Source organism: Dreissena polymorpha, chromosome 7 (genome assembly GCF_020536995.1).
Source record: "Dreissena polymorpha isolate Duluth1 chromosome 7, UMN_Dpol_1.0, whole genome shotgun sequence".
NCBI classification, from domain to species: domain Eukaryota; kingdom Metazoa; phylum Mollusca; class Bivalvia; order Myida; family Dreissenidae; genus Dreissena; species Dreissena polymorpha.
This window is the reverse complement of record NC_068361.1, coordinates 91,191,954-91,204,776: the sequence shown is the minus strand read 5'-3', so window position 1 is coordinate 91,204,776 and position 12,823 is coordinate 91,191,954. Positions and strand designations below refer to the sequence as shown.

At 37.6% G+C, this 12,823-nt stretch overlaps 1 protein-coding gene across 2 annotated transcripts in view; it reads right to left on the bottom strand.

Annotated features, from left to right (window-relative positions):
* LOC127838612 (sacsin-like) overlaps positions 1–11,832 on the bottom strand; it is a 162,591-nt gene extending 150,759 nt beyond the window's left edge. For both annotated transcript variants that reach the window (XM_052366442.1, XM_052366440.1), the window contains exons 1-2: positions 857–11,832; positions 141–257 (exon numbers count right to left, since the gene is read on the bottom strand). In XM_052366442.1, coding sequence (XP_052222402.1) covers positions 141–257; positions 857–11,749 — 11,010 coding nt within the window. In that variant the 5' untranslated portion in view covers positions 11,750–11,832. The remainder of the gene's footprint in view (positions 1–140; positions 258–856) is intronic.
* Between the last annotated feature and the right edge of the window lie 991 nt (positions 11,833–12,823).

The window sequence follows — 12,823 nt, the reverse complement described above, 5'->3', positions numbered from 1 at the left end:
CTCTTAAATTCGTGATAAAAACTCAACTGTATTCATTCTAAACTCAGTAAAACATGTTATTATAGATGCATGTTTACTGTTGGATGATTGAATTTTAAGTATATTTACGATTAGGTGATAATGGCGACTGACATAGTTACCTCTGTAGCGATAACGCTATCAAGTCCGCTAGCAATGGATGTCAGTCTGTGCTCTTTTCTCGGACACCTGTTAGCATCTTTCATAAACCATGCAGCTTTTAGGGCTTTCTCGCATGCCTTTGTGATGGAAAAGGAGAAACATTGGTAGGAGTAACTTATTTATATGTAATATTAGCATAACAATTTGAAATAAGCTTACGAAAAGCTATAAGTTACATATACAGCTGTTGTCGATTTTTTCCCAAAGACGTTGAATGGTACAAAAACACTACTACCTTGCATGCAAGTAAAACTAAGGCGTTCAGGGTTTCACTCAAATGAACCCTTCGATAGTAGTCAATTAACATGTACCAGAGCATATGCTATTTTATGTGATTTGCGTGTTAGTGATGAAATGGTTCGCAAATTGTTTAGATAACATTAACCAAAACCTAAATTACCTTTTAAAGCTATGTTGATTACTATAAGTAGACAAGTAAAACATAAACACAGCTAGTTTTTATGCAGCATCCTGTCACGTTAGAGCATTTGTCAATTAGCAAGCGTATTAAAACTTAAATCATAAATTCAAACGCCCGCATTTCAATGCACTTTTTGCAAAATTTCCAACGTTGTAATCACACATGTAAAGTACTTTAAAATTTTAAATGATTGTTAATACCCTGTAAACTATTAAACATGACAATATCAATTGAACATTACAGAAGATAAAATACCTGATGACAATTGTAACATATCCAGTTGTATGTTTTAGGATGATGCTCTTTGCAATTCAGCAGCATTTCGCCTGTTCTAAAGTCGTGTTTCGCCTGTTTTATCCACCGTCTGTATTCCCCAGGACGTTTGACAGCAGCTCTTTGCAACGCCCCATGAACATAGCGGCCTTGTCTGTTTGATTTGTTGTATTCTTCAATATTCTCACGGAAACCACTGGTGTACACATGGCCAGTAGTATTTGCATTCGCAAACGTATTGTAATATCGCGATACTGACATGTTCGGTGGTCCAGCAACCGCGTCAATATTCAATTCTTCATTGCGTTCGAGCCTTAAAATAAGGTGCTGAATAAAATTAAATACTCGTGTAGCATAATCTTCATGACCAGCGTTTCTGTCAGGATGCCACCTTAATAGCAGTCGGTGAATTATTCTTCTCCTGTCCTGTATTTCAAACAGCTGAAATGCCTCCTGTAACATGTCTCTAATGCGCTCACTGTTCTCATCGAAGTGAATCAATCCAATTGGTTCAATATCATACACGACAACGGCATTACTGGTAGCTGCAACATTCTGTGGAAGAAACTTGAACAGTCGAAACAATGGTACTTCGATAATGCCTCCATGGTCCAATCCAACATTAACTCTGTATCTTATACTCAATGTTGATGAACTTCCTATGTTCATTTGCTGAAGAATATGTGCATATATGTAACGAATGTCGCTTTGTTCCAACGCTGATTCGTCATCTTCGATGTCAATTAATAATGCAACATATCTGTACTCGTGCACACGAAAAGGTGCGATTTGCTGAACAAGAAAAGGATAAAACCCGTCTTCCACGTAGGTTCCAACTTCCGGGAAAAGCATATTTGTATTTGAATCATCCAAAGGTGGTATTCGATTTTTATCAAGAAATCGTGTTATTTGTCCAGGATCGTTATTGAAATATAACATCTCTTGCAGTAGCATAACGGAGTATTTTGATAACCGTCCGCCAGTGCAGTTTTCTATAAGTAATGTTAAGCCAGCATGTAGCCTAGAAGTTTTGTTTACTGGGTTTGGAGGCACTTGTTTTTGATAATAAAGATGATAGACAGGCACTCCACTTCGGGACTCAATTTCGTTTTGTTTGACGCAATAGTCCTTTTCTAAGCTAACTTCGTCTACTATTCGCTCATTGTAAGATAGCAATGTCCTTAACCCAATAACTTCAGTTATACGCGCATTCAATAGAGTGTTGTATAAAATCTCGTCATCAGTACAACTGCTTTCACCAGAACATTCGTTATTATTTTCGTGATTTAATAATCTGCGTAGTCCAACAAAAAAATCATTACAATGCAAAAACTGTTCATAGCACAAAGCATCTGGGCTGTCTGTCAGTTCCACCATACCGACTGTTGAAACAGTTTCTATGACGACTTCAGTTAAAAAACTCGGCTTTAAATGTTCTGGGAACTTTTTTAACCTCTCGAATGTGGAAGGTGGAACACGTAACTCCATTTCGTTAAATCCCAGGAAAATGTTTAAATTACATATTTCTCCCAATGCCTGTCTATAAACACTGTTATCTGGTATTATTAATTCAGTTGATTTCGAAAGTATTCTGTGTGTATTAGGCAAAAATAGACAAGATATTCCGTTTAGGACAGTTGAAATACGTTTTACATCAACAGTTCCTAACAAGTCAAAGAAATATTTAATTGCTTTTCTAACCATTTCCATCGCGTAATGTGGTATCGCCTCGTTGCCAAATTTGTATTTAATTGCGGCCAAAACATTTGCATATTGCATGCATGTTGGTGAAGAAGGTGACCCTATCAATTTGAACAATTCTCCGTAACTTAACAAATTCTCTGGGAGACTATAGAGGTACGGTTTAATTTCTGATCCCTCCTGGCCCCAGATAAACACACTCGATGCTTTAATCATCGTTTCATCTGATATCAAGATAAATGGTGTGTCATGAAGACGTTCAACTTTTATAACTTGTCGTTTTCTCATGAGAAAGCTGTAAATGATCTCCATGTACTTCGCTTTATTATTAAATTGCGGAACGTTCCTCTCAAAGTCGTTTTGGAATTCATGGCAAATATTTTGGCAATGAGTAATAACAGAATCAACGTTTGGCTCCAGTGCAATCTCCAATAAATTCATTTTATGTTGATCAGAATCAAAGTGTACTAGTGGAAGGCTTGTCCAGCACAAACATTCACGCTGAGATATGCAACTCCCTGAAAAGCTAATGAACAGATTTGTGGGACTATTTCCTCTATAAATACGACTCATTTCATTATCAATAGTGAAGGGGACAACGAAACGGGTTGTTTTTAAATCTAAAAGTACATCGTCTTCAAATGTATCTCCGTATTTACCAAGAAGACATGACACAAGAACATTAGACGCATGAATCAATGGGGCGGTTATTCCCATTGCTCCGTTTCGCGCTAATGTACGAGCATAGTTGATCATCATAGAACCTGAAGGTCCAACGTTGAAACCAATAGTTTTCATGAAGGGTTTCCAGCCATCCACCATATATTCTTCGGGTAAATACATGTCTTCTCCAACCATTGCTTCGAACACAGGATGAGTTCGATCAAACAGCTGATTTGCACGATATCTATTGCCGTTCACTTCTATAAAAGGCAGATTTGTAATCATTTGTATCAATTGATTTTGTTCCGTTGAAAACCCCTTTCCGATAGAAACGGTCAGCACATTGTCTTTGATATGTCTGATATGAGATAACCAGAAATGACTGGGCATCATGTAAATGCTCGGAAAAATATGTTTAAGATACATTTCCAACTCGTTACGATAAGGCAGACCGAGGTAATTGTACAGGTCTTCCAAATGTATATTTTCGTTTACGATAATTTTCCCTTGTCTGCTTGCCCATTCATGGAGTCCTCCGCATGGTATGGTATTTGTTAATACTATAATGTCTGTAGAATCGTCAAGACTAACGAGCATTTGATTTTGCAATGAAGCATACAATGGTATCTCTTTCAATAATTGCTTGGCTTCGTCTTTGAATGTTTTACTCAGCACCGTTATATTTTGACTGAAAATACGTAAAATATGATCAGCTTCCTCAACTGTAAGTTTGCAATTTTTTATTCGTATCTTGTGATAATGAAGACATTTCAAGAATTCGTCAGGTTTTGATGGCGACGATATCATTGACTTTACGGCATCAACAACAACATATTGGTCGAAATACCGGGTAATTTTCAGAACATCTTTATCTACTGTCGGGATATTTATTTTGCTTAATATTGTGCGAAGTTCGTGCTTACTTGCATTTGATAGAAGAGAATATGCTCGATTTATTGGAATCAACTCATGATTAAATCCTCCAGTTACCGGCGTCTTGGACGGTAAAAAAGACCAGTGTGATATTAAACGAATGTTCTCCTTGAATACAGCATACAGCTTTCTTGAATCGCCGAAATGTTCACTTTCTTTTGATTCTTGTAATATAAACTCAAAAATCCTGCGTACGATTACCGGCTCAACAGGATTAGGATCACTATTCTGCCAGCTAATTGCATCATTTTTACAAAACACATCTGATCTGAATGAAAGCGGTAATAAATCTATGAATTCATGAAGTGTGAACCGTGCCAAAACATTTGCTTCGAACAATTTCTCTCTTTTCAGCAAATAAACCAAGTGACTATGAACAAACCTATCAAATGAACCTGACAATATTTCAAAGTATTCAGAACAAAATATAGGATTGTCTGTCTTGAATTTGCGCAGAATACAGTTGTTTGTTATACACAATGGCAGGGCTTCAATTTCATCGTCAAATTTCTCATTAAGTAACAGGTATTTCAAGAAGCTGTGAGCTGTATCTATATTTTCAAGAACAGTTCCCTGAAGATTGCAATTTAACGTTGTTATTAAACCCTTCACTAAATAAGCAAGGACTAAAGGATCTGTTTTAATAACATTGGTTTGCCCAGCTTTGTTCATTGTTGCAACAACATCCAGGTCAGTACTGGACACTTGAATGGCCATTCTTCCTAAAACACGCCTAATACAGCTTTCATCATGACTTTCTTTATTTTCCCAAAACAAATGAAGTGTGTCTGCAACTCCTCCATCCAAACTTTGAAGATTCGTGGCCAAATGAATCCATTCAACGATGCAATATCTCATTTCCGCTGTTGGAACTGTTTGGACTTCATGCTCTAAAATAACCGGGAAAAGCTGTATTTGCTTTTCGATAACAACGCGGTAAAATTCTTCAACAAAATACTTCCAAAAGCCGTCGGTGGCTATTTCATGTCTTGGAAAATGACTGAAGTAAATGCAAAGACATGATTTTAAATGTACTTTTTCTAATAAAATATCAGTGTTCTCTTCAATCCAGTACTTCTGAAGATATTTTAAAGCTTTAATTAGAGCCTCAGTGACAATAAAAGATAAGAGAAAATTGTTCCATTTCTGTCGATATCCATCCTCCAAGAGTCCCCGCCTTGCTCGGTCTACGGAAAAATGACCGTTCACATTAAAAGGAAGGCCAGTCTTCCCGGGAAGTGGCAGAAAGCAATATAAGTTTCCATTTGCTGTTTGAGATTGAGTATGTCTTCCAGCCTGAGGGAAATGTCCGTATGTGCTTCCAGTTGGAGGTAGTTGAAATGTTTGCAAAAGTTTGGCTGATTTGTGTTCTGTTTCTACATGTTGCAGAATTGGTTTAAGAGACTCTCTGACATTTTTTGAACACAGCTGAATTGATACTCCACCAGTTGGAAGAAATCGTAACTCTTCTTGTCTAAAGATCTCTCTCATTTCATGAAAATCTTTTCCTTCGCAACGTATAGATCCAAACTGATGTACAATCAACCATGTTGTATCGACCCCTCGCGTATCGTGTATCCGCATCTTATATGCAACGTCTAAGGGATTTGCATTAAACATATCATCATGCATTATATTTGATTCAATAAGTGTGTGAATTTCTTTAAAGAAATCGCACTGTTGTTTTCTATCTTCTTTATTTGTTATTTCAGACTCAACAACGTACTCATCAACGTAGTCGCCATTTTCATACCTGCTGATTTTCATTTTCCTGATGTGTCGCAAAAAATGCATACAGTTTGGCATAACTGAGATAAACTTTTCCAGCAAAATATCAACATCATCAAGCGTAAAACACGATTTGCTTATCTTTGATTCTTCTTGTCTTAACGGGAGGCGAAACATTGTGCCACATGAACCAGTTATTGTCGGAAAACCAATAGTTGTGTCTGGAAAGTCGGCATTTAAATCGTCAACGTTGTACCTTATTCCTGGCTCTCCGTCTAATATATCCCGAATGTGGGTCAAAAGTGGGTCGAACATGCACACTTGACCGTTTTCACCCAGATTTGGTCCCTTTGTAAGGAAAGATGGAAAATCGGTTACATGATAAACTGCATTAAAACCCAGTCCAAACTGCCCTGTTTTTGATGGGTCATCCGCTTTACTTCCAATGCCAAGTTTCTGAATGCCTTGAAAATCCCTTTCTGTAAAACAGCTAGTATTGTAGATGCACAAAGCAGGCTGTAGAATTTGCCCATGTTCTAAAGATTTCCCAACTTGTTTTTGTTCAAAGTATTTTATAAAATGGATTTCGCATGCTCCTGCATCATCAGCATTCTGTATCAGTTCGTACATTATCTCATCAGATGGATAGTCCTTAAGTAAGCCATTTAAACGGGTAGTTAGTTCTTCCCTTTGCCCAAATGGGATTGCATGAGTACATTGCTTTAACAGTTGGAATCGTTTTGATCTTACACCTATGACCTTACCAATATAGGGGCTAACATCCTCATGCAATAAACGAAGCTTTGTTTTAGTGGTCATAACATTGTCCTCAAGTGCAAGTTGGTTTGCAGGACAGAAGCGCCCCTCTCTGTCTGGTGCAATAATGTATTCTTCAAACTCTTTCAAATCTTCATGTGTCTTTCCTTCTCGATTCATACAATTTGCTAAGTTCTCTAAAATACCAACCATGCTCTTAAGATTGAGTTGTATTTCCTTATTGTTGTCTTCGGTTTTTAACTTCAAAACACCTAGGACATCTGCGACACTAAAGTTTTCGTGAACGCCTAGTTTTTCTAGTATCCTCCAGCGTGACACAGACACTTTTGGTAGACCATACAGATCAGGTGGACATGATTTTACAGTATAACGTGCAACCTTGCCCACACTTACCAATACCTCGTCAATTGCAATAATAGGTTTTGAGAGTGTTAAGCTAAAATCGGAATAAAGATATCTCTGTAATTCGTCTTTTGACATATTTATTGTAAGACAATCTAATGCCTTGTACACTTCATCGATGATTTTCCGAGTGTCTCCTGTAAACCTTCCTTTGCCAGATTCGAATTCATCTCCAACTACATTTAATTGTTCCATCAACAAATCAATGGTCAAGTCTTTATTATCCTTCACACTCAAATCATTAAGTAGCTGAGGACTTATACTGTCTGTTTCATCTACTATATATTGTACAGATCCTACACAATGGCGGCAGTGCATTCGAAACAAAGTGCACGGATGACCAAGTACAAGGCTTTGTGAGATTTCATTAACGTGTTTTGAGCACTTTACAATCCCACTGCAGAAAACTTCATGCTCTAATGATTTTCCCTTCCACGTGAAAGTCCATTTTCTTGGTATGTGTAAAATGGGTAGAATGTTCAAATGCTGGAGCTGATCAACTATCTCTTGTGGGACTTTTGATTCCGCTAGATATGTCAATATAAATCGCAAGCGCTGTTTTGTGCATATAACACATTTCTTTGACAAAGTTTCTAAACTTCTGCACCTGTCAATAATAAGCTCACTAGGTAAGCTTAACGAATTCATTCCATATTCGGTTAGTATTACGTGAATCTTTGGACAATTCAAACTTTCGCATTTAGTGATGAACCTTTCGTCGGACTCAGAAAAAAGTTTCGAAAGTTTAGAATGCGGGTGAATCAGATCAAGAACACACCGCAATCTACCATTTGGCGCTGTTGGAATACACGGTAGAGTTCTCAAACATATTTTCATGTCTGCATCTGCCACCATAATTGCATGTGCTAGTAAATTGTTGCGGGTTATAAGTTTATCCGTCCAATACGTGTCACTGATATTGTGCAGAAAGTGAAGCAAAGCTTCGGGCATAGAAATAAAAGCGTTTTCGATAATGGATTTTCTGTCGTTGTTGTACCAGCGAATGTTTTTACAAACGTAATCTGGAACATCCACCACGGTCTTGTATTTATTAAAAGGCACGTGCATTAAAAAGTGCAAAAGATATTTGAACACTTGAGTCTCTGGGTGTTCCGTTAAAATCAAAATTTGATTGAATGGAAGGCAGTTCCCACGGTCACTGAATATCGGAATATGATGATCGACAATTTCTCTGTAGAAGCTATTCACTAAAGGTGTCACATCTGGTTTGCAATTACGAGGCCATAAACGGTATGCATCTTCTTGCGTTTGACAAAAATGTTGTGTCTTTTGAATCTGTCTCACTAATGCTTTAACCAATGGATATTGTAAAAGATATGTATTCCAAGTATCTGCTGCACTTCTGGATCCACCCTTTTTGTCGTCTTCATTCATAAGTACTAGTCTTTGCCTGTCATCGGTCACTATGAAACAACCATTGATATGGAAAGAAAATCCTGTAGTAATTGGTAACGGCAAGAAACAAAATATATGACCGGAGTTACAGTCTTCCACAGGTTTCTTTTCTAACGCTTGTGGAGTCAAATCATTTTCTGTTTTACACAGTGTTGCAACAGCAACAAGAGGAATAGCGTCAAATGTTTCTAAATGTGAAGGCCTATATTGTAATACCCATGTGATAAGCCACGTCGATTTTACATCAGACTTCGGCCAATTTACTTTAGGAAACAACGTCGCATTGTCAAAAAATGTCTGTCTGATAGTTATGCTATGATGCTCTTCAATGCAACTGCCGCGTTGTTGTTTATGTACAGATACCGCCTTTGCAAGAATGCCAGTTTGAAAACTTGTGCATTTCTCATCAGTTAATTTAATCGATTCCTTCCGTACCGTATACATTATTTTCATGTCATTGGCCGATACTGCATCAGCCGATATGTGGTAAAGTTTAATTGACGATACATTTTGACAAAATAGCAACAGTTGTTCGGCTGAATTCATAAACATCTTTAATAAACACAGGACTTCATTGTGTGAATACACTGTTTTACAAATTTCGCTCATGTCTGCTTGTTGTGCAGTTCGCAGTGGAAATCGAAACAATGTTCCTTGATAACGAGTAAACGGATCATTTAACACATTGCATCCGAACATATCTTGAAAAGGCTTAAATTGATCAGTGTGTCTTTTTACTAAAGTCCGCTTCGATAAAGGAATTCTTTTTCCTCTTGTGGTTTTCTTTGTTAGAGGGTCAATCAAATATTTTTCATGCGGATCAAATATCAACATATCAGCTCCAGAAATAAAACTGGGGATGTCAGTTATATTATAAACAGCATTGAATCCTAACCCAAATTTTCCAATTGTTGATAGGTCATCGACCTTTGCCGAATCATTAAACCTTTTGATATTCTGAAGGTCCTTTTCGGAAAACACTTTGTTGTTATAACACCACAATGCTGAACCCTGAAAATCGGCAAGGCTTTTACTAATTAATCTCTCCCTGGAATCTGAATGTTTACGTTCATCATACACAAAACATAGCTCTGTAGCACCCGCATCATCAGCATTTTGCAATAGTTCTTTTGGAACAGAAAGACCATCTGTATATCCATCACGAAGAAGTGATCGCAAACGTGTAGTAAAACTTTCACGTTGGCCCCAGTGATCAAAGTCCTGTGCATCTGCCAGGGAAAGACCAGTGACAGATTTCACGCCAAGTTTTTCTATTGTACTGAATGGTATTTGTTCGTGCACATAGTAAATACTTTCACCATCGACAACGTCATTAGAACATGCCGGATCATCTTCGTAAACACATTCTGACAATTTTGCAAATTTAATCGTGTGGTCAGAGTTTGAGTGAACAACCACTAAGATATTATCAGATGCCCAAGAAGAGTCAATGTCCGCTTCTGCTAATCGTTCAAGAATCATCTGCGCACATTTAAAGTCTTTCTTAGTTTCAGCTTGACTGAACTTTCTGCTTAAATATTTTGTCTGCATACATTGCAAAACGCTTACAAGAACGTTTTGATCCTGTCTTGAGTGACACCCTAACCACGTGAAAAAAGTATGCAATGACCCAAGCTCTGAAGGAAGGAAATACATGTATGGTTTTAATTCAATGTCATCCTCCACTTGTTTAACAATAACTTTTGCAGGATCTTGAAAATTGTCCGCTGTCCAAACTAGTGCATTTGAAACAATGGCTTCTCTGACCACAGGAGTTGATTGTAAAGACAAGGCTTGATAGATTGTTTTCAGAACTGTCAACAATTCAAACATCACGTCTGATGATATTGAACATTGCTGAATGCTTTTCAATTGAAGAATAATTTCTTTAGCAGAAGGGGGAATATTCCAACCAAAGAACGACGACAATTCGGTAGAACGAGTTTTTATTATTGGCATTGAGGAACATATAAGTGGCCAAAATTTGATTTCTTTCATATGTGTTGGACAACATACACGATTTTTAGTAGAAAACCACTTAAGAAGCTGCGGCAAACGATCATGCCATTCGCACTCTTCTGGAGTGCAGTATACAAAACATGACAGGCCTTTTATTTCATCGCCTAGACTTTTACCCAACATTAGTGTTTGCCGGAGTACACCTGGATTGTTTTCTATGTATTCTTGAAGAGCTTTAGCTTTATCATTTATTTTATCTTCGAATTGGACCACAGAGTCAATCGTTTTTGCAACGATGAAGATATTTTCGGGCATTATTGAATTATATCGTTTCATTCCGAGTTTGATTAATGCATCTCTGTGCGGTCGCAATGCGTCCTTTGCTGCCGGAAAAACATCTTCTCCATAGAACAAACGGCATAGAAATTCATCAAATGGATCAAATATTTCTGACGGCTTTACAAGTCGTCCGGTAGTGTCTCTAATGAATCGCATTTCGGAGACACAGTCTACCAGCGCAGTAAAACTTTCGATATTTTTGAGAAAGAATATCATTACATTTTTATTTTCTGTCTTCGACATGTCAAACTTTGGAACTGCCAGTTTAACTCTCATAAATATGTCTAACGTTAGTTTCTTGCAATTAAGTTGTTTAGCAACGGTCTCTTCATTTCCTTTAACTAGGACGCAATTCTCAGGAAATTCAATATTTTCCGGAAACTTGCCTTGTTCAGATTCTCTTACATAATGTGTGTGGCTATCAACGGCTACACAGTTTCCTAATCTTTTGATAGACCTAAACAACCGTAGTTTTTGCAATAAATAAACCAAATCGCCGTCGATTGGGCCAAACAGTGCTAACAAATCAAGGAGTCTAGATCTGTTTGACATCGTAGCATCTTTGTTAAACGCATGTATCCTTTGTTGGTCAATTGAACGTGCTTTCATTTGCAATAGCTTTTTAACATCTTCTATCGATGGACGCACAACAAATTTGTTTATCAAATCATGTGATAACCATCTTGGCAGCTGAGTTATTACTGTAATTTCAAGCAAACGCAAGCTTTGCTCAACGTCATCATCTATGCATGTGTACCTATTTCCAGTTCTTTCGTGCTTGAGAAGTAAATCCGAATTTTGCAAAGCGACAAGTTTTACCTGATATTTTGATTCAAATGACCCTGATAGAAGAACTGGAAAGATGGGAATATCTACGAAATTGCCGATTCCACGAGGCGATATCGAACTCCAAACAAGTCTGAGCCAGTCTAATGGCAGAATTGACCTCTCAGTCATAATCAAAGTAGGTCCCAACAGTGACTGAAGAGTTTGGAACAGCAATGTTTTCAGAAAACCGGCATCTAAATCTCGAATCGGGTAGTACTCTAAAGTTAAAATACAATACGTAAAATAATCACTGTGTTAGGTTGCTCGACGATAAAAAATAAAGAAACACTATAAAACAAGAGCTGTCTCCATCGGAAGACATATGCCCCAAAAAAACGCTTTTTCGAAACCTAAACGCAGATTTCGAAACCTAAACGTGGACCCTTAGTTCAAGTTAAAGGTAAAAGGGGTCAAAATTTGTGTGCGTATGGTAAGGCCTTGTCCATATACACATGCATACCAAATATGAAGGTTTCACCTTAATCGACATAGAAGTTATGAGCATTTTTCGAAACCAAAACGCTAAAGTGCGACGGACAGACAGACGGACGGACAGTGCGACTGCTATATGCCACCCTACCGGGGGCATAAACAATATAAGTTTTGATATAGGACAATAACAATCCAACATGCACAACTTCTTAACATAAGAAAAAAACCTCACATTTTCGAGGATTCAAGGGCCGTAACTCAGGAGTGTCTTAGTCAATTTGGCTGATTATCGAACTTGACTTAGATGTTATGACCTTACACATGTTCAAGTAGTGTGACGGAGATCCTATGACATGTGCATGAGTTATTGAGCGGAAATGAGAAAAAATCAATTTTTCGATGATTTAAGTGCCGTAACTCAGGAGTGCCTGGGTCAATTTGGCCTATTATCGAACTTGACCAAGATGTTATTGCCTTACACATTTTTATGAAGTGTGACAGAGATCCTATGATATTTGCTCGTGTCATTGAGCGGAAACGAGAAAAAAAAACAAATTTTACGATGATTCAAGGTCCGTAACTCAGGAGTGTCTAGGTGAATTTAGCCGATTATCAAACTTGACCTAGATGTTATTGCCTTACATATTTTCATGAAGTTTGGCGAAGATCTGATTACAATTGCTTGACTTATTAAGCAGAAACGAGAAAAAACACAATTTTTTGATGATTCAAGGGCGTAACTCAGGAGTGTCTGGGTCATATTGGCCGATC